The 22,706-nt window shown below is 28.2% G+C and overlaps 3 protein-coding genes across 5 annotated transcripts; 1 reads left to right on the top strand and 2 right to left on the bottom strand.

Moving 5' to 3' along the window:
- Positions 1-2,502: 2,502 nt before the first annotated feature.
- Positions 2,503-4,216, bottom strand: LOC113381137 (polycomb group RING finger protein 3-like). Of its 3 annotated transcripts, none has more exons than XM_026620114.1 (5): positions 3,909-4,216; positions 3,688-3,840; positions 3,482-3,614; positions 3,325-3,415; positions 2,503-3,237 (listed from the first exon to the last, which is right to left on the bottom strand). In XM_026620114.1, exons 1-5 carry the CDS (start codon positions 4,018-4,020, stop codon positions 3,112-3,114), a joined length of 615 nt encoding a protein of 204 aa, XP_026475899.1. In that variant the 5' UTR covers positions 4,021-4,216; the 3' UTR covers positions 2,503-3,111. The 3 variants fall into 3 exon arrangements, with proteins under 3 accessions (XP_026475899.1, XP_026475898.1, XP_026475897.1); XM_026620113.1 differs by having other exon boundaries at positions 2,503-2,854; positions 3,112-3,237; positions 3,325-3,614; XM_026620112.1 differs by having other exon boundaries at positions 3,325-3,614.
- Positions 4,217-9,712: 5,496 nt separating this feature from the next.
- LOC113381135 (COP9 signalosome complex subunit 2) lies at positions 9,713-11,967 on the top strand. The gene is made up of 9 exons (XM_026620109.1): positions 9,713-9,846; positions 9,920-10,114; positions 10,206-10,331; positions 10,510-10,677; positions 10,741-10,915; positions 11,078-11,216; positions 11,281-11,471; positions 11,591-11,804; positions 11,874-11,967. Exons 1-9 carry the CDS (start codon positions 9,793-9,795, stop codon positions 11,944-11,946), a joined length of 1,335 nt encoding a protein of 444 aa, XP_026475894.1. The 5' UTR covers positions 9,713-9,792; the 3' UTR covers positions 11,947-11,967.
- Positions 11,968-12,127: 160 nt separating this feature from the next.
- On the bottom strand, positions 12,128-15,100 carry LOC113381134 (myrosinase 1-like). The gene is made up of 9 exons (XM_026620108.1): positions 14,983-15,100; positions 14,425-14,558; positions 14,212-14,345; positions 13,887-14,144; positions 13,145-13,423; positions 12,930-13,077; positions 12,584-12,867; positions 12,360-12,466; positions 12,128-12,287 (listed from the first exon to the last, which is right to left on the bottom strand). Exons 1-9 carry the CDS (start codon positions 15,063-15,065, stop codon positions 12,140-12,142), a joined length of 1,575 nt encoding a protein of 524 aa, XP_026475893.1. The 5' UTR covers positions 15,066-15,100; the 3' UTR covers positions 12,128-12,139.
- Positions 15,101-22,706: the final 7,606 nt, after the last annotated feature.

A 22,706-nucleotide genomic window follows, 5' to 3' on the forward strand; every position in this document is an offset into this window, starting at 1 on the left:
ATTAAATGTGTATATATATATATAATATATATATATATATATACATATACATATATAAATACATAATTATATAATATATTTGTACAAGTTTTTCTTCTATTTCTATTTATTTTTGATTTATATTAAGTTATTTTATATTTGTACAAGTCAATTTTAATTTTGTTTACACCCTCATAAAATAATAATATTACCGCTTATAAAAGCGAAATACCGATATCGAATTTTTTCATCGGTATTGCATTTCTTACATATGTGTTTCTTCAATATAATAGGATTGCAGTTACATATACACCGTATAAATGAATGTAATATTAAAAGATAAATTTTATTACAGATCCACCAGTTAGCAAAATATTGTCTGTATGACGTTTGGTGAAAAGTTTTCTTTTTATTTCAGAACTGATAATTTGTTTTTTTTTTTCTTTATGAATTGAAGGTACAATACAACATTTAAAAAATATATTGATTTGTTCTAAATATTAAGAATACTTAAATAAAGTCTATATCATTTTAATAAAATCATTACATATTCTAAAAAAAATCTATGCATCTACATGTAGTGTGTTTGTTTAAAATACCAATGAGCCGAAGATATTGACATTTTAAACCCCTAAGGATTGCCGTACACCAGTGATTCCCAAACATTGATGGGCTATGTTATAGGATTTCTAGAAACTTCATGAAAACTAATTTTTCAACTTTTAAAAGTTGTTTTGTTCCTAAAGAAATGTAAATCATAAGTTTTAAGAATAAATCACTATTAAATTGTTATCAAAACATTAAAAGTAAATTTCAAAACGTGTAATAAAAACCGGAATCCCAAATTAATTTTATGCCGGGTACTATTAGCGTTACACGCGGGTGTACAGGCTCTGATTGTTCAATTTTTCAATTAGTTACACAAATTTGATCTGAACAATATTTGCGGTATTAGAAGAAAAAACAATCGAACAAAACGCACTACCCGAAAACATCAATTGAAAACATATTTTATCCTTTTTAGCTAATACTAAATATTATTTGGCATCAATTGTTCTACATTTGTGGTCTAAGCAGGTTATAAAAACTTTTATTTTTGACATTTTCAAAATTGAAGGTATGATGACGCTACCGCGAGGTCCTTACCGGAACGGTACTTTCTTAATAGACCGATAATAAAATATCATATAAAAAATTATAGCTTTGTGAAAACATGTTAGTCGAATAGTTCGCTGGCTCTTAGACATTAGGCTCTAACTTATTTAGCTTTAACCTTAAGCTTATACATTTTTTAAATAATGTGTATTTCTTTTTGATTATCAATAAATCATTAGGAGCAAAAATTCCACTTTCAGTATTATTTTTATTTTTTTCCCATTTGGTTACATTTGAGCAATCGGTTTCGGTTTTCTTCACAAAGCCATTTCTTGATGACTGTATTTAGCCAGTTGAAATTTTGGTAACGTTTAATATAATTATAGCAATTTTTATGATAAATTTAAGTAACCATAATTTTTAATTTCAAAACCGGAACGGAAACTTGTAGTTAAACAAATCCGAGACAAACAAGGCGCTAAATAAATTAAATATGATTTTAAATATCAATCACTATTTAAGAATACAATAATCAAGATCAGTATTTTTTAACTAATCTAATTTTTTTTGCTGATTTTTGTTATTTTGTAACTTCAATATTATTAAAGTTAGATATTTAAACCCTTTAAATTTAAGTTCATAGTTCATCATAAGCATTCTCATCCCATAGGATAGGGCGGGGCACAAAGATCCATTTTGACTTTTAGCAATTATGCTGTAAAACCAAACCAACTACATTGTGAATACATAACACATAACAAATAACTATCTAAGTGTGTTCAGTAAAATTCCCAGTTTATGCAAAATTGTAGAAATAGTTTTTTCTGTTTTTTAAATATCTGTCACATGGCCCTTTTTACCCCCATAGGCAAAGTAAAAAAGTTTACCATTTTATTTTTAATTTTTTGATAGAATAATGAATATGCTATTCAATAAATGCAATGCAGTTCAATTATTAAATTGAACTACAAAATTAAAAATTATATTCTAAATATATATTATTAAAATCAGTAAAAATAAATCGTTATTAACTCCGACTACTATAATAAATCTTGGTTTTATTTATTTATTTATTTGATGCCAATCTTGTGTTTTTGTAGATATTTCTAGTTAAATCATAATCAAGCTCATTGTTTCATAAAACAACTATTACAAAATTGTTTCACAAAACAATTATTACAAATAAGGTAAATATAACTTCTGTTTGAAATACATATTTCATGGGCACATTTTTTTTTTTAAAAATCACATTGAATACAACATTCATATGGAACTTTGTCAGAAGGATTCATCCTCAATCTTAGGATAACTATTAATTCAATTTATCTCTTGTCAATTCGTCATTTTTAACTTATTTCACCTTAATTATACAACTTAGTTTTTTTTATTTACAATTTTCTTTTTGCACCTTTAGTTTATTTGGTCCTTTTTACCCTAACCACATGAAAGGTATTTTAGAGGTTATATAAATGAAAAAGAGGAATATAACTTAAAAAAAACACATGTTATAAAACAATTGAATAGTGTCTACTTAATTATATTCAGGTATTTACCATACCTACTAAACTACTTTGACTTTCGTTGAAATAATTGACAGTGTGTCCTTTTATCTCATAATAGCGACGTCAGCCGATTTAAGGGGATTGGTTATTGGTTGGTTACAAATCCTTTGCCCTCTAGTTTAAAATAATATTGTCAAAAAATTCCATACTTTACTTGTTTTTGAGATAATGATGGTGGTCCTTTTTGCCTGCGGACCTTTAAGCCCCGCCACACTACCCTATATCATTTTCAGTTATTTGTTGGGTAATTGTAATTTTATTATTAAATAATAGGAAAAATTCATGTTCAAGCTATACTTTTCAAAAATTCAGACCAAGCCAGAAAAAAAGCCCTAAAGTGATTCCCAATATGCACCTCACGTTTGGAATCACTGCTGTAGTCAATTAGCTCATACGATCCATAAGTTTTTCGAGGTTATAATTTAAAATTATTCTAACGTAACTATATATAGCATTTGTTATGTATAAAATTAACCTAGATATCAATCCTTGGTCGATATTGCAGTCGAAGTGGTGGATCCCGAAACCTCCATCGTGTAACATAAACAAATTTTAATGTATGATCTTTTCCTAACAATTCATTATTGCACAAAATATCAACCTGAAATAATTAACTATTATTATATATATATATATATATATATATATATATATATATATATATATACATATATCATAAATAACTTACATCTCTATATTTGTCCATGCCATTTAAAATTTTTTTAGCAACAAACTTTTTCAGGTGGGTGATTGTTGCTTGAGCTGAGCATCTAATAAATCTACGTTTTAAGGTTTTAAAATTAGTGCTCATACATTCTAAACAAACATTAACTTGTTCGTCTTGCCTATGATAATCGGTTTCTATATGAACATCTGTAGTTGACAGTTGTTCATCGGGTTCCCCTGGTACAGGAGGTAAGTCTTTAGGAAAAGGTAGACCCCTCAGCCGATAAAAATCACGCTCACGTTTATTCTCATCTTGAAATATACAAGTGTTAAAATATTTCTGATGAAAATATTAATCATTCTTAGTGCAAATAATTAGACTTACTTTCCTGGAGATCAGGGACCAATTTGAAAACTATATCTTGCATAGTTCTATCAAAACTTATGTATTGCAGGGGGTGCGATTGATGTATCACAATAGTACATGTTGGACACGAGTTATTTTCCTCTAGATGCTTTACTAAACAACTTTTACAAACTGTAATTGCAAAACAGTATTAAAAAATTTAAATATAATAACTAAAATTATAAATAATAATAACATACATGTATGAAGACACTCCGTTACAGTTGTTGCATCTATAAAATATCCCCGGCAAATTTTACATGTAATGTGATTATTTAGAGTCTTCAATTTAATTTTGCGCTCCATCATCATGTTTTAAGAACAACACATTTCAAAACAAAGTTACTCTTGATATATGTAATATTCAAGTCACTTCATAACTCGTAAAGTATAATTTTCCACACATATTTGACACACGTTCCGAGTCATAATGATAATAAACTTAAAAATAATATGTTACCGAAACTATTGAATAAAAATAAAGTGACAGCGATCACAGCAGAAAACATGTACGAAGCATTAAATAAATTTGACTTTAGTTTGGATTTGCACAATAATGCCAACATGAACATGATAACCATAGATACAAGTAGAAAAAATAGATCAAGATCACAAACACGGCCGCTAATCAAAAACCATAAATGAATGAGTGTCAATTTTCTTTATTTTAATTGTTTTAATGCGCAATTAAAAATATATACAACTCTAAATTTTCGAATAATCAAATAATTTTTCACTCAGTTTTTTTATACTGAATTTCTATACATATTTTTCTGATCTTATATATATATATATATATATATATATATATTTTGTAGAGTTTCGAACAAGAATCCAAAAATAATACAAAATAAAAAACAAGAAAAGTTTTTAAAAAAACAATTTCTTTATTTAATTATTTGTTTATTGTCGACGTTTCGGAACTAGGTACGTTCCATCTTCAGGACATCTGTCAAGAAACATGATCTTGATGAGATTTTTGCAAACAATATGTTTAGGAAAAGAAAATAGATTTTTCTTAAATAATGAATTAAATTGTAAAAAATATAATAATGTACAGAAATATGATAATATGTTCAAAATAAAAATGATAAAAATAAATGAGTGGATTATCAAAACAGGATATTAAACATAATAGAAATTTTTTTTGAAAGTTATGGAAATTTTTTAAGAAAAGGTTAATGACAAAGTTGAATTAATTACCTGTATGTTTGAATATTTGTTAGCACTTTTTCACTAAACAAGCTTTTTTAACAAAAATGATTTTGTGAGTTAATTTTCGCCGAATAATTAGATTTTGTAAATCAAAATTACTAAAAAACTTTGTCTTTTTTAAAATTATTATTTGAAAACACAAATAATATTGTTCTCTGGATGTTGTTCGATTGGTTTACGAAAATTAACTAAATGAAACTGGTGTGCCCTTTGTAACACGTGTAAACACTTGAACGAGAGATGTGAGATTGTATGTGTGTGTTTTTATATGTCAGGGTGTGAATACTTAAATTGTTGATCTTAAAAGGAAGTCGATATTAATTGTTTGTCAAAAAGTGTAAAAAATTTAAATATGAATCATGTAATAGGTTGTGATCTGATCTAATGTTGACACTGTTAGAAACGTTTATGAGGATGAGACAACTCTCCGCGAATAACCTTCTAAAGATGCAACTTTCGTGATATAAAATCTTTGGAGTGAAATTAAATGAATGGGCGTTTTCTATAGAGTGTTGTACTAGGGTACTTTTGAAATTTTTTTGTTTATGGTGGACCACACTTAGTTCATGTTGTCTCATTCTCTTGTGTACATATTGGGAGGTTTGTCCAATATATTGAAAAGCACAGTCATTACAAGAAACAGAATATACTACATTAGTATTGAGATTGGATGGGGTGGGGGATTTAATGTTCGTAAAGAATTGGTTGAAGGAGTGTAAGGATGAGCCTGATACTAAAATGTTTTCTTCTAACAAAATTTTGGCAAAATAATAATATAAATCTTCAACGTATGGTATGCTGCAGTAAATAAGATTGGTGTTTTTGATGTTAGTACTGGTATTGGGAGAATTAATTTGTGTTTTTAAGAAAGTTCGTCTTTTTTGAATAACTGAATGAATGAGATTTTTTGGGTAACCATTTTCAATTAGAGTTATTTTTACTAGGGATAAATTTTGTGGATGGAAAGTTTGGTGAGACAACAAAATAGCATGGTCTGTAAGGGAAATAATAGTGTTTATCTTATAGTTTCTGGGACAGTATGAGGAATAGTGTAAGTATCTACCCGACCATGTCGTTTTTCTATACCAATTTGTTCGAATAAAGTTATTAGTGTTGTAAACGGATACATCTAAGAAATTAAGTCTGTTGTTATTTTGTAGTTCATGTGTGAAAATTATATTATTGTTAAAATTATTGAAGAGATCTAGTACTGTTAACAATAAGTTAACAATAATATAATTTTCACACATGAACTACAAAATAACAACAGACTTAATTTCTTAGATGTATCCGTTTACAACACTAATAACTTTATTCGAACAAATTGGTATAGAAAAACGACATGGTCGGGTAGATACTTACACTATTCCTCATACTGTCCCAGAAACTATAAGATAAACACTATTATTTCCCTTACAGACCATGCTATTTTGTTGTCTCACCAAACTTTCCATCCACAAAATTTATCCCTAGTAAAAATAACTCTAATTGAAAATGGTTACCCAAAAAATCTCATTCATTCAGTTATTCAAAAAAGACGAACTTTCTTAAAAACACAAATTAATTCTCCCAATACCAGTACTAACATCAAAAACACCAATCTTATTTACTGCAGCATACCATACGTTGAAGATTTATATTATTATTTTGCCAAAATTTTGTTAGAAGAAAACATTTTAGTATCAGGCTCATCCTTACACTCCTTCAACCAATTCTTTACGAACATTAAATCCCCCACCCCATCCAATCTCAATACTAATGTAGTATATTCTGTTTCTTGTAATGACTGTGCTTTTCAATATATTGGACAAACCTCCCAATATGTACACAAGAGAATGAGACAACATGAACTAAGTGTGGTCCACCATAAACAAAAAAATTTCAAAAGTACCCTAGTACAACACTCTATAGAAAACGCCCATTCATTTAATTTCACTCCAAAGATTTTATATCACGAAAGTTGCATCTTTAGAAGGTTATTCGCGGAGAGTTGTCTCATCCTCATAAACGTTTCTAACAGTGTCAACATTAGATCAGATCACAACCTATTACATGATTCATATTTAAATTTTTTACACTTTTTGACAAACAATTAATATCGACTTCCTTTTAAGATCAACAATTTAAGTATTCACACCCTGACATATAAAAACACACACATACAATCTCACATCTCTCGTTCAAGTGTTTACACGTGTTACAAAGGGCACACCAGTTTCATTTAGTTAATTTTCGTAAACCAATCGAACAACATCCAGAGAACAATATTATTTGTGTTTTCAAATAATAATTTTAAAAAAGACAAAGTTTTTTAGTAATTTTGATTTACAAAATCTAATTATTCGGCGAAAATTAACTCACAAAATCATTTTTGTTAAAAAAGCTTGTTTAGTGAAAAAGTGCTAACAAATATTCAAACATACAGGTAATTAATTCAACTTTGTCATTAACCTTTTCTTAAAAAATTTCCATAACTTTCAAAAAAAATTTCTATTATGTTTAATATCCTGTTTTGATAATCCACTCATTTATTTTTATCATTTTTATTTTGAACATATTATCATATTTCTGTACATTATTATATTTTTTACAATTTAATTCATTATTTAAGAAAAATCTATTTTCTTTTCCTAAACATATTGTTTGCAAAAATCTCATCAAGATCATGTTTCTTGACAGATGTCCTGAAGATGGAACGTACCTAGTTCCGAAACGTCGACAATAAACAAATAATTAAATAAAGAAATTGTTTTTTTAAAAACTTTTCTTGTTTTTTATTTTGTATTATTTTTGGATTCTTGTTCGAAACTCTACAAAATATACACAAATCCAAGACTCTACCATTCAATATATATATATATACACATAGATAAATAAGCATATATACAGGGCCGGTTCTGGGGTCCTTAGCGCCCGCATGCAACTTTTTTTCTAGCGACCCCCCTCCTATTAATCTTAACTCTTTTAACAGTTTGTCAATAAAATTATATAAATATTCACATATTTTTTAAAAATTATTTTTAATTATTATGGATTTAGTACACAAAAAATTATATATATATATATATATATATATATATATATAATATAAAAGCGTATAAAATACATTGATCTTAAAATTATTTAGAAAATCGAGGAAATTTGCGGGGTGATTATAATCAAATATTTTTAAATTTTCAATTATTTTTAACGTATGTGCAATATTAATATTTAGGTTTTGGAACATTTTACTTATTCATTATGCAATTTATTCTATTGAGCTAAAAAAAACTAGCTTTTCATTTTCAATCATAATACTCGTATTTCATGTTGGATTTTTTAAATTTTAATTTAATTTAATTTTTCATTATTCACATTATCCAAAATTGCGTCGTAAACTTCTCCTTATTGATATCGTAAAAGCCGAATTGTATTTAGTCTTGCTTTCCCGTCATATTCAGAGTATCAGGTTTTAAAGTTAAATTTTTAACGTATTTTAGAAGTATTGTCTAAAAACCAGTAAAAAATGCATTTCTTGAACTATATTGGAAAGTAGATTAAGCAATAAACAGAGCTATTATTCACTAATTTGCAGAGTTATTAATCGGTTAATTGTTTCTACTGATATCACATTGCAAAATAAATATGCTTTTTGTGTCTCCGTATCCCTAGTTAAGTTAGAACGTTTATTATAATTTATTAAGTATTCTAGATTTTATATAAATAAAAACTATAAATAATATATTATAAATTTATTTTCCAAAACTCGTTGCATGCAAGGCAGGACCGGCCCTGTATATATATATATATATATATATATATATATATAAAAATTAATTAGTTTAAATGTTCCAATTATTAATAGCCTGGTTATCACAGTGTAATAGTGTCGTGTATTTTTGTATAATTAATTCTGTAAGTACTTATATATAAGTTATAACTTTATATTATTGCCTCCTACATCATATAAAATCTTTTAGTTTTCCACTGAATGACGGTCTCGATGAAGACCGAAACGTATGGATAAATAAAGTATTTAAAAACTACTTTAGTTTTTTTTTCTTTACTTGGTGTTACTGCCCGATTCTAAATAACTCATCAAAATATATATCAACACCAAACTCACATATTTCAATATATATATATATATATATATATATATATATATATATATATATATATATATATATATATATATATATAGATAGATAGATAGATACTTTATTCAAATTCAACATTTACAATTTAAGTCAATACAATTATACTATAATATAACTAAATTAATATCAGTTATGTTTATGAACAACTCTAAGATTAACCTAATGACAATTAATATTTATCTTGTATTAAAAAATTCATTAATTGAATAGATAGGTTGATCTATAAGATGTTTTTTAACGGCAGCATTGAAACCATTCCTGATATATATATATATATATATATATATACTCTTCTTTTATCTATGCACATATATTATATTATATATTTACATATATATATAATTTTTTTTATTTTTTCTTCTGGTGTGGTATATATCAAATTTTTACTTGTCATTTTAAATCTATTATATTTTAAATTTAATCTTTTTATCCTATCTTATATGTTTACTTATCTATGCTTCTATGGCTTTTATGCTAGTCTCCATAGATAAGTAAACATAAATCAGATCTTATACTTATCCATAGATCAGATCAGATCTTATGCTTATTTATCTTGTAAACTTCGTGTGCTTATTTATCTATGTTGTACAACTTGAACATTTGCAGATTCTATATTATTTTTCATGTTGGTACTTTGCATCGGCTTTTATTATTTATTTGACGTTTCGGAAAAATACGACTAAAATATCTTTAACACTCTATTTAAATTTAAATAAGTATTTTATTTAAAATGTCGGATGGCGATGATGATTTCATGTGTGAGGAAGAAGAAGATTATGGTTTGGTAAAAACAAAATATAAATCTGTATATAAATTTCCTTCTTTAACCAATAAAAAGAGTTCGTTCTGTTTTTAAGGAATATTCAGAAGATAGTAATTCTGAGCCTGATGTCGATTTGGAGAATCAGTACTATAATAGCAAAGCCCTCAAAGAAGACGATCCTGATACTGCATTATGTAGTTTTCAAAAAGTGTTAGATCTTGAAGGTGGTGAGAAGGGTGAATGGGGCTTCAAAGCACTCAAGCAAATGATTAAAATCAATTTTAAACTTGTATGCTATAAATATATTTATATATATATATATATATATATATATATATATATATGTACATTTACTATATAACTTATAAATACTGTTTCAGAACAACTATAATGAAATGATGATAAGATACAAACAGTTACTCACATATATTAAAAGTGCAGTGACTAGAAATCATTCAGAAAAATCTATTAATTCGATATTGGATTACATTTCCACATCTAGAAATGTGCGTATGTATATTTTAAGCTTCTCTATTTTCATTGGAAAAGTAATTTGTATATACATGTTTGAAAACACACACATGAACACACATATGAAAAAAAAATATATATATATATATATATATATATATAGGTATTATTATTAGAATTTTATGTTATTAACTCATTCATAAATTTTGTAAGATGGAGCTATTACAAGACTTTTATGAAACAACATTAGATGCTTTAAAAGATGCCAAGAATGACAGACTATGGTTTAAGACAAATACAAAATTGGGAAAACTGTATTTTGATAGATCTGATTTCACAAAATTAGCGAAAATTCTTAAACAATTACATCTTTCTTGCCAGGTACTGTAAAATAATAAATTTGTAGTTTATTTGATTTCATAAAACAAAAACTTCTAATTTCAGACTGACGATGGTGAAGATGATTTGAAGAAAGGTACTCAGCTTCTTGAAATATATGCTTTGGAAATTCAAATGTATACAGCTCAAAAAAATAATAAAAAGTTGAAGACTCTTTATGAGCAGTCATTGCATATTAAGTCTGCAATTCCTCATCCATTAATTATGGGTGTTATAAGAGGCAAGTATATTTGTTATTGATTAAAAATTAAAATTTCTAAGTAACTAAGTAAGTTAGCCAAGTGTATATTGTCAAAGCCTGTATCTGAATGAATTAATTGCTGTACTGTATTATTTGACTTTTTGAATCATTATCAATAAATATATGAAACTTGATTATTAGAGTGTGGAGGCAAAATGCATTTACGAGAAGGAGAATTTGAGAAAGCTCATACGGATTTTTTTGAAGCATTTAAGAACTATGATGAAAGTGGATCACCAAGAAGAACTACTTGTTTGAAATATCTTGTTTTGGCTAATATGTTTGTATTCGTATATTATCTTCATTTAAGCTTTGATAATATTTTCAAAAATATTTGATTTAAGGTTAATGAAATCAGGAATTAATCCATTTGATTCACAAGAAGCAAAACCATATAAAAATGATCCTGAAATTCTTGCTATGACAAATCTAGTTGTTTCCTATCAAAATAATGATATTAATGAATTTGAAGCAATTTTAAAGCATAATAGAAACAATATAATGGATGATCCATTCATTAGAGAGCATATTGAAGGTATTTTTATTGAAATATTTATCTTTCGCATCTCACATTGTATATTTGAGTATGTGAAAATAGTTGAGTACCAAACTAAAGTTTCCAAATTCTATTAATAATTTTTTTCTTTCTTGTAGATTTGTTGCGAAATATTCGCACTCAAGTATTAATTAAGTTGATTAAACCTTACACTCGCATACACATACCATTTATCTCAAAAGAACTGAATATTGATACTGAAGAAGTTGAAAGTTTATTAGTGTCTTGCATTTTGGACAGTACAATTCAAGGCAGAATAGATCAAGTAAATCAAGTACTAGAACTTGATAAAGAATCTAGATGTGCAGCGAGGTATTTTCACATTATTTTAAACATTATATTTTTTATAATATAAGGTATTATCACACATCTTGATTTTAGATATAATGCCTTGGATAAATGGACAAATCAATTAAATTCCCTGCACCTTGCTGTGGTGAATAAAATGGCATAAGCTTAGTATAAATGATTTTATTTTTTTAAGAAAATGTAATTAAATTCATTAGCAATTAATGTTGTAATATAATTATTGATTTCTACTAATGTTTATTCTTTAGTTATATTTCAATCATATTTCACTTTCAATATAAATTCACTTTTCTTATTTTTAAATTAGATTTTTATTGATCCATAGTACAATTGATATGTCAGTTAAATGAATAGATATGATCTATCAAACAATCCTTTGGTATTTTTCGTGTACTTATTATTTTGTTATATGTTCTTGATGATTCTTTTGGTATTCTGGTTCTTTCTGGATCCGTGATGTTTACGTAATATATACCAAAACGCTCTCTAGAAATGAATATTTATGAAAATATCTTATACATATACTAAGATGTTCCAAACAAATTTAAGAGTTCTTACGTGAATCCACGAAGCCATTCAAAATTGTCTATAATGCTCCATAGGGCATAGCCTTTAACATTGCAGTTATCAATAATTATGGCTTTGAGCATTTCATTCAAGTAACTCTGGAATGAAGATTAAACAGAAATTAATAATGAATTGGAATGGAAAATATTACTTTAATTTTTTAGTTACTTCAAGTATGTAATCAATAAATTAAATCATAAAATGAGTCTACTGACACAAATGTAATGAACTCGATCATGATCATCCAATTGACCATGATCTGAGTATCCGTTTTCGGTAACTATTATTTCAATTCCAGGGTATTCATTTTGAACCCATTTTAAAAGTTTTCGAAATCCTTCTGGAACAACTTTTAACCAAGATGATGCTGCACTGGGCCATGAGGGGTCCGATTCTAATTTTACTTTCTGATCAGTATACCAGGTGTTCGGCTTTCCTGAAATTGCATTGGATGCTAGGCGAGATGTATAATGGTTTAATCCAAGAAAATCAGCAGTGCCTAGGAAAAAAATGTCCATTATTCAGGGTTATTAATATTTTCAATTAAAAATGGTAACTTACCTTTAATATGATCAATCATTGCTTCATCCATTACTGGCAGGCGAGATCGAATTCTATGTTGCTCATCACTAGCTTTTTGAATATTGTCGATCATTACCTTAGGATAATTTCCTCTCTTTGAAAAAATGGGATGTGCATACCATCCGATCTAGGTATAGTAATAAAGGCATTCATTATCAATTATTTTTAATGTATAATACAAGACAATTTTTTACCATAAATTGCATTGCTCGTTCTGCAGCTTCAATGTCTTCGCTTGTATTCGTTTTCGGGTAAAAGTAGTTCTGCACAAGAGTTATACCAACTCTTCCTTTCTGTTTTGCTTTAAATTCAATCTCATATACCCTATAAGCGTTCGCGTGAGATATAAGAACATGATGCGCACACAAGTATTCGCCTACTCCATAACCTTCTATCATGGGAGGCGCGCCCATGTTTACGTAACCATTTAAACATTGTTCAGTCGGTTCGTTGAAAGTTATCCATGTCTTTACCTATTAAAGGCCAAGTACTAGTAAAATAAAATTACTCAAGATGTTTCACATGTTAATAGTGATTTACCATACAACTTTACTTTATATATACTTATATAATTATCTACATTTTATTCCTTCCTTCAGCATAATATATAATTGATTTAATATAAAAGTCTTATGCAAACTTTATATATGTTAATATAAAATCTATATATATATAAGCCTTTTGAGTTTGACAAAAAGTTTATTGATGTAGCGCCCAATCATTGTAATTCAACATATAATAAATAATAATTGTAGAATAGTGTGAGAGGTTTGCCATTGCCATATCACAATGCAGTGCCCGAAATGGACTATTTTCAATATGAATCATATTTTAGATCTATATTTTTAAGTCCTAGGACACATTGTATATATATATATATATATATATATATATATATATATATATATATATATATATATATATATAAATTCTTACTCGGTCGCCCAAACGTTGAAACATCAAACGCGCATAGTCTGTATAGTACGTGGCTATGAGCGGATTTATAAAGCCTCCAAATTCTTGTAAAGGCTGTGGAACATCCCAGTGGAATAGAGTCACCATCGGTTCAATACCGTTTCTTAGTAATTCGTCTATTAAATCAGAATAATATTGGATTCCTTCCTCGTTAATTACGGATGCGTCACCAGTGGGAAGCACTCGTGACCACGATATGGAAAAACGATAAAAATTGACCTGCTCAAAAGTATTTGTTAAATGAATTTAGTATTTGAAAAAAATAGTAATAATTATTTTTCATTACACCAATAGTTTTGAGTGCAGCCACATCTTCTTTAAATTTGTGATAAGAATCACAAGCGACATCAGCGTTTGTAAGATCGGTTACTAAATCTGGCTTGGAATGTATCAGTCTATCCCAGATATTTTCTCCCTTTCCTAATAAGCAAAAGTGAGCTTATATTAAAAATGTATCGAATATCATACAAGTCTTTACTGTTCAATAGATTTAACTAACCACTTTCATTCCATGCTCCTTCAACTTGAAACGCAGCAGTAGCACAACCAAATTGAAAATCTTCTGGAAATGCAAAATCTGACTCTGTTACTTCATCAAACTGGGTAATGATTTCATTCCCGTGGCACCTGTCACTAAATATTTATGAATATGTATCTAATATATATATATATATATATATATATATATATATATAACCATTTATACATTTCCTTATTAATAATCATTTACTTTTTTTATTTGAAATGTGATGTGACATAACATCGAAATATAATAAATCACAAAAATATTATAATATATATATTATATATATATATATATATATATATATATATATATATATGTATCTAATATATATATATATGTATCTAATAATATATATATATATATAATGAAATGTAAAAAAGCCCTTTGGGATAGGAAATGAATCGAATATATATTCAATAAGAACTGCTTTCATTGCGTATATTATTTGCTGTGTATAGTTCTGAATTAAAATGTAAAAACTATAATATAAAGTGCTATTTATAAACGTTTGTACGATAGCTTGTAACTTACCAAACTAATCCAATAGTGCTTAAAACAATCGTTATTTGTAATAACATTTTCACTAATATATGACAAGCATCTTTGGTTAGCATTTGTTTTTAAACTGAGATAACACACTTGATAAATATATTTATCAACTCTGCTAGCAAAACAAATGCTAACCACTATTATTTAATCATCAAAACGATTTGTGCACAGAAGCGTATTTTAATTAATTGCGATCGATGTAAGTGAAATTTATTCATCTCATTGTAAGTAAAATAGGTTTTACTATGCATTCCGAGCGAATAACACACAATATTAGGAGGGCATTATGTGGTCTTTTATTTTTCTTTTGTTATTAATTATTATTAGTTATTATGTTCTTTTGCAAATAAGTTTATTGCTAATAAATTTTATATGTATTTTTTGTGTTTTTCCTGCCATGGTTTGATTACGGTTAAGTGTCGAAAGATTTATTAGAATAAAAAAAATGTTTTATGTATTATATATTATGTATATGAACTATTATGTATTTATTGTAATATTTTATGTTATCACTTCTTCATTAAAATAAGTTTGTAATTTTAAGTTGTAAGTTGGTACCAACTATATAAAATTTTTATAAATTGGCCCTTATTCGTACAATAAGGCCGAATCAGGTAAAACTGATTATTATTGAGCGGGAATTAGTCATGATTGAACCGCCAACGAGTGCAGACTAAAATATCAACACTTAACCATGTAAGTTATAATCTATATATATATAAGTTATGTGTATAATATAAAAATGAATCGCAAAATTTGTTGGTAAGCGCATAACTCAGCACCGCCTGGACCAATTTTGCCAATTCTTTTTTTTAAAATGTTTGTTGAAGTCCAAGGATGGTTCTCACGACGAGAAAAAAATCGAATAATTGTCAAGAAAATCCTAAAAACAGCTCTTTTCTTTTTCACATATAAACGTTTTCTAACTAAAACGTAGAATCAATTTGAGCTTTATTGCTATCGGTGTTGTATAACGTGTCCTAAGAACAATATTAAGCTACATATGAAAAAGCGTTTTTTATTTCGTTCGATATTTAATTGTTGTATTTGAAGTCATCTACCGGCGAGGTGTTATCTATTATATAACAATAAGTTAGGTTTTCTTTCCTGATATCACTCCAGAACGCACCAACCGATTTCGAAGATTTTGCATTCGTTGGAAAGGTCTCGGGCTCCGTGAGGTTTATAACAAAGAAAATTGAAGAAAAAAATCCAGAAAAGTGGAAAAATTGTTTTTCACATGCAGCGTCATATCTGATACTTAGCATGTACTACAAACCAATATTTTAAGTAGACGGCGCCGGTAGATAAAGATACATTGTTTGACACCTACTTTGATTAATTACTCTTACCAACGACTTTTGCCGATTTGTAGACTCTCAATTAGCTTTTATTGAAAATGTTTTCCCAAACATTATGGAGAATTATCAGAATTATGTTTGGTTAAGTCAACGGGCAATTCTTGCCGCAAAGAATAATGATGTACACGCACTGAATTTCACCATTCAAAAATTCCAGCAATCAAAAATTGCTGGCGATTTGGTGACATACAAATCCATTGATTCCATAACAAATCCCGATGATGTAGTAAATTATCCAACGGAGTTTTGAACTCTGGAGTTACCAGGATTTCCACCACATAACTTGCAACTCAGAGTTGGTACAGTTATTATAATATTGCGTAGTTTAAATTTTAAACCGCAACTTTGCAACGGTATTCGACTTTCGGTAAAAAGACTTTGATTGCCAAAGCCAAATTTGATTGAGGCAACCATTATTAACGGAAAGTACGCAGGTGAAAATGTATGTATTCCTTGAATACCAATGATTCCGACTGGTCTTCCGTTTGACTTCAAACGATTGCAATTTCCAGTTCGCCTTGCGTTCGCAATGACAATTAACAAGTCGCAAGGCCAATCGCTTAGTGTTTGCGGGATAAATTTAGAAAATCATTGTTTTTCACATGGGCAGTTATACGATGCGTGTTCACGAGTTGGGAAACCATCCGCTCTGTTTGTGTTAACGTCAGACTAAAAAACAAAAAGTGTGGTTCACCAAAAAGCACTTCAATGAAACGGATAATTTGTGGACACGTATAACTCTTCGATTCAGTATTTACTTTGGATTTACTTTCATTTACTTAGAGAAGTTCAACTAAAAAACACTTTATTTTTGTAATTGAAATAAATTTATCACTGTTGTGTAATTTTTTTTTTCTTTTTTTTTTTTTTAATTTTTATTTTCAATAGCAATCAGAATACATGCGACTATTCTATGAGCTATTTGGCTTATGTCATTCACTCACACACATACACCCACACTTGCAAACACACATATAAATTTATCGGATCAATATTACAATCATATTTAGAGAATCACTTCAATAAATGATTCAATTATTCTGTTCATATTATCTAAGGTTCCTCCATATTATCTTCGGGCAGCTTCTTCTTCAGTCTTCTTGAAGTTGATGTCTCAAGAAGCTGAGAGACTATATTGTTTGAATGATGTTGTAGTTTTTGAAAATGTTTTATACTGTTGATTTGTATTATTTTGTTTATAAAATCAATATGAAGATCGTCGTGTAAAGTTTTGTTACTAACTGTTGTGTAATGAAATAAAATTTTTCCTTTTCAAATATAAAACAAAAAAAATCCTCATTTTTCTCACGAAACCATCTGGTGGCGAAACGGAGTTCGCCGGATTTGCTAGTATTATATATATTCCATGGGGTTTTATAGTGCTCAAAATAAGCTATAAAATGTGTACTGTTAAGGTTTTTTTTTAAATTTAAATCATATAGTTTGATGAGTGCCATTTCCACCAAAATTAAAGTTAATCGTATTTCATATATAATTAACTTGGTTCAAGAGATTTCAAAATATCATGCAAATAAGTAATAATGTATATCGAATTATTATTAAAAAAATGTAATTTTGATATTATTACTGAAAACTATTAATATATAGTACGCGATTATAAAAATTATGGGCAACATTATTGAAGCAATTGGTGATATTGTACCTTTACCGCGGATATATATTAATTCTTTCTGAATTCGTTATACTATTTAAAATACTGCAATTGTCCAATACGTATATCTTATGCTATAAATCACAAAAGCAGATGAATTTTGAAAAATCGATATTTTAGTCGTGAATAAACAAAAAATCATCTATACACCTACACATGTATGACTAAAAACATTGTATACCACAGGCATTAAAAAAATTGAGCTATTGGAAATGAATTTGTTCAATAAATTGTAGTGTATATTTCTATAATATACTATTTTATATAACATATTTCAATATTTGTTTGTTTGATGGTTTTACGTGGCTGATTTGAATTTCACAGTATAATAAAGACTTGTTTGGAACCGGAGACCCATCATTTTATTTAGAGCAGTTCTACATTTAAAATCACCCATGTGGATGTATATACATTTCGGTATAGACTGTAGTGTAAAAAACATAATAATTTTTAACTAATTGTTAAATATCAGTGTAGGTTTTTAAAAAAAATTGAAATTTTGAATTGTCTGTCAGGCCATATAGTTTAAAATAAAATGGATAAATCTTAAAAAGTGTTTATTTTTGCATATCAAGAAGAGAACCGGTAATTGATATCTATTCAATATATATACACATTTGCAAAAAAAAATTATAAATAAATAGGTTTATCAAGATATCTCATAGAATAAATTCCGATCCTATTTAAAAGTGGAAACAAAATACACATCATATGGATTAATTTCGTACCTTCCAGTATCAAAGTTTTTTCTGACTATTTCGAACATCCCATCCTCCATGATTTTATTACTAAGATCATAATCAAGAAAGAAGCTGATGAACTAAATACCGGTCACCTAATGGACCATTATTAATACTTTCAGGGTTCACCTTTAATTAGTCAATATAAGGCGTCTTTTAAATGAAATATATTAACGATCCAATAATCCGTCTTCCTGCTGGTAATTATGAGTCGTTAGTACGAAAGTGCACATGCTGAAATATTGATACTTATTAAGTGGATTAAGAATCAGGGTGATGGCGGATGATTATCAAAATTAAATTAAAATTTCAAAATTTAACTTTCCGCAGGGTGAGTTATAGTAATTGCAAAAAAAATCGAAAACCGAGCAATTAAATAAAATTTAACCCTCCGTCGGGCGCAGTCCCGTTACGCACACGTTCGGGCGCAGTGTATCCGACAGCAACGGTTTTTAAGTATATCCTCAGGAGGCTCCTTATTTTATAAACATGTTAATTTTTTGTTTAATTAAATTTCAGAATGTATACTTTTTGAATAAATAGAAAAAAAGAAGAATTCAATAATATTTTATTATAAAATGTAGAAAAATATAAATCTGTGTATATATGCACAAATTATTTACACTCACTTTTCTTTATTGAAATACACAGTCTTTAACTTTTTTTTCATTTGTCACTTTATAAAAAATAAGTAATATAATAATGATAGTTTAATGTGTATAGTTAAATATTATCATTTATTGAAGCATTTCAACAAGGACTGCATAGAAAGATCGCATGTTGAAAACACAGTGCTTTTCGACATTTTTTTTTTTTTTTTTTTTATTTTTTTATATATATATACATTATTTTCATATCTCAGTCAGGCAGAGTTGCCTGGTATGAGAGATTATGAAAACAGTTTTCATATAATATATACATTTCATTTGACTATAATAATCTATTTCATTAATATAATATCTATATATAACTAAAAATATCTTTATATATCACTCTTCAGTCTTCTTGGTCTTCAATTTCCTTATAGTGTTTTTTTATTTTTCTTTTAAATTTATCGTCATCTTTGGTCATCTTAATATTGTTTGGCAATTCGTTATATGTTTTGCTGGCACTCCATATGACATTTTCTCTGAAATTCTTCTTTCTATTGTGTTCAATGTGAAAATTGTTGTGTTGTCTAGTATAGTGTTCATGTATATCTTGATTTATGTCTATTGTTGTGCTTGTTTTAATTCGGTTAAATTTCATTTTGTGTATTAGTTTGCATTTCTCTATTTTAATTATGTTATTTAGTGAAAGATTATTTGTTTCTCTCTGTAAGTATTTGGTGGGTGTCAGATGTGGAAAATTGTATGCTATTTTGGTGGCTTTATTCATTATTGTCTGTATGTCATTTAAGTTAGCTTTAGTTGTTTGGCTCCATGTTGTTATTCCATATAAAATTATAGGTAGTATTTGTGTTTTAAGAATTAGTATTTTATTTTTTTTGCCGAAAGAGTGGATCCTTTTCAATGCCCCTGTTAATGTTCCAATTTTTCTTTTTATTTTGTTTATATGTTCTGTCCATGTCAGTTTTTCATTTATTATCAGTCCTAAGTATTTTATGCTTTCCACTTCTTCTATTTCTCTATTATTTACTTTAATATTTAGTTTAGTGTTCTCAGTATTTTTTTTATGTTTGAAATATATGTATTTTGTTTTATTGATGTTAATTCTTAGTTTATTTTTAGTTAGCCAGTCGGTGTATGTTTTCATGTCCGTGTTTATTGTATCTTCAAGCCTTTTTTTGTCCTTATCTGCATATACTATGGCAGTATCGTCTGCATATAGTATGTATCTGCCCTTTAATTTTACATCTTTTAGGTTGTTGGTATATAGCAGATATAATAAAGGACCTAAAACAGAACCTTGTGGGACTCCACAAGTTATGCTACGACCCCCACTTGTAAAATTTCCCACCTTCGTCCTTACCACCCTTTCCACGAGAAAATCTTTAATTATGTTGTAATACAAACCTACTACACCCAAATCTATTAATTTATTGAGCAATATGCCATGATCTACAGTGTCAAAAGCTTTTTGTAAGTCAATAAAAATTGCAGCTGTATGCATATTTTCCTCAAGGTGCTGACTGATGGTATTGGTCAAATCTATTAGGGCACCTTGAGTATTTGATGAAGGGAGGAAACCATATTGATGTTTATCTATTTTTTGAATGAGTAAATTTAGTAGTCTTTCTTTAATTATTTTTTCATATATTTTGGAGAATGTATTAGTTATTGTAATTGGTCTGTAATTATTTGGATCTGTTTTGTTTCCTGTTTTAAAAATTGGTTTTATTGTGGCTGTTTTGAGGCACGAAGGAAAAATACCCCTTTTTATGCAGTTATTGATTAAAAAAGTGAGTAGAGGAGCTATTTGATAAATTATTATTTTTATAATTCTTGCTGTTATTTTATCTTCTCCAGGTGCAGCGTTGTTTTTCAGGTTTTCCACAATTTTTATTATTTCTTTTTCATTTGTTAGTTCAAAATTTTGTTTTTTGTTTTCAGGTCTAGATATTGATGATATGTAGTTGCATTGATCTAGTTTTTCTTGTAGTTTTGTTCCTATTTCAGCAAAATGTTTATTGAGATACTCCGCAATGTTTTCCTTTTCCGTAAGAAATATGTTTTTATCTTGATGTTTAATTTTTTTAATACTGTCTTTATATTCATTTTTATTATTTCCCCCCCTTAATGATTTGTTTATTAGCTCAACACAACAAAATTTAGCACAACAAAATCTTGAAAGCCGTCTAATATTAGCTTCTAATGTACACGGTTTACATCGTCGTTTTTTTCGTGGCTCTTCTTGTTTTTGTGAGCCATTTTCCTGTGAATTTGGTCTGAATCTTTTGAGTCCTGCCTGCAAAGTGAACAGTATCCCACTCGTGATTTCACTTCTTCTTGTTAGCTGTCCAAGAACAAGTTCATGCGATAATTGTCTCAAAAATATCTTCTTCGGAGATCTTTCTTATCATTCCCATGACTCCAACATTCTATAGGCGTTGCAGCATTTTTTGCGTTTCCTATAACACCTGGTAAATGTCTTAATAAGTTCTGGGATTTTGTTCGAGTCCTATTAGAGGGAGGTTTGCTACACCATTTTGTAGATTTATCTCTACTCATAAAATATTTAGCATTGTTGTTCAAATTTATTTCTTCCTCACTCTCATCCTGTTCGTCCTCTTATTCTGTCTCAGAATCGACTTCGCGACTATCTAGATGGTCTTCGTCACTTCCACTTTCATCACCTAAATCGTCAAGAAGATTATTTTCATCAGCATCATCATTCAGCATTCTTAGAATCTCTTCTGAATGAGCTGGCTTTTCTAAATTATAAATTTTTTTACCACTCGCCATATTTACTAGCCTATAAAATGTATGGACTCAAGTTAGTAACACATTCGGGCGCAGTGAATCTCGTAGATACTTTCAAAAAATTGCAATTAAATGAAAAGTATTGAGATATATATTCAAAAATACGTAAAAAAATACAGAAAAAGAATACTTACATTCACAAAAAATTGCAATATTCGTACGTTTCAAAATGTTGCACGTTCGGGCGCAGTGTATCTCTATGATCAAAATACCGATTGCCACTATATGTGAAGGTCAAACACAAAATGATAAAGACGCATAAATAAAACATATAAAATTAGGAGGCTATTGAAGAGTGGAGGTTTCTATAACATTCAACCAAGGCGCAGCATGAAAAATTATTGGCTCTGTATCTGTCAGATCGGCTGCGCCCGACGAAGGGTTAATAATAAAATAAAATTTTGAAGGATGTTTGTGCTCGATCCAATTCCCCCTTCCAAATCTTTCCTCTCGTCCCTTTCGCACAAATGAAAAAAAACGAACAGACCTCAGACGTACATTTCATAAAATT

Source organism: Ctenocephalides felis, unplaced genomic scaffold, assembly GCF_003426905.1.
Source record: "Ctenocephalides felis isolate EL2017-DRISC unplaced genomic scaffold, ASM342690v1 CF-g0.4_SCAFFOLD_02624, whole genome shotgun sequence".
Taxonomy (NCBI): domain Eukaryota; kingdom Metazoa; phylum Arthropoda; class Insecta; order Siphonaptera; family Pulicidae; genus Ctenocephalides; species Ctenocephalides felis.

Excerpts from the sequence above, each read along its gene's own strand:
- LOC113381135 (XM_026620109.1), top strand. The coding sequence starts at position 9,793 with ATGTCGGATGGCGATGATGATTTCATGTGTGAGGAAGAAGAAGATTAT. Across the intron at positions 10,678-10,740 it reads AATTACATCTTTCTTGCCAG|ACTGACGATGGTGAAGATGA; the intron begins GTACTGTAAAAT and ends TTCTAATTTCAG. Across the intron at positions 11,805-11,873 it reads GAATCTAGATGTGCAGCGAG|ATATAATGCCTTGGATAAAT; the intron begins GTATTTTCACAT and ends TCTTGATTTTAG.
- LOC113381134 (XM_026620108.1), bottom strand. The coding sequence starts at position 15,065 with ATGCTAACCAAAGATGCTTGTCATATATTAGTGAAAATGTTATTACAA. Across the intron at positions 14,559-14,982 it reads AGCACTATTGGATTAGTTTG|TGACAGGTGCCACGGGAATG; the intron begins GTAAGTTACAAG and ends ATAAATATTTAG. Across the intron at positions 14,346-14,424 it reads AGGAGCATGGAATGAAAGTG|GAAAGGGAGAAAATATCTGG; the intron begins GTTAGTTAAATC and ends TTTGCTTATTAG.
- LOC113381137 (XM_026620113.1), bottom strand. The coding sequence starts at position 4,020 with ATGATGATGGAGCGCAAAATTAAATTGAAGACTCTAAATAATCACATT. Across the intron at positions 3,841-3,908 it reads AACGGAGTGTCTTCATACAT|TTTGTAAAAGTTGTTTAGTA; the intron begins GTATGTTATTAT and ends TTGCAATTACAG. Across the intron at positions 3,615-3,687 it reads GGTCCCTGATCTCCAGGAAA|ATGAGAATAAACGTGAGCGT; the intron begins GTAAGTCTAATT and ends GTATATTTCAAG.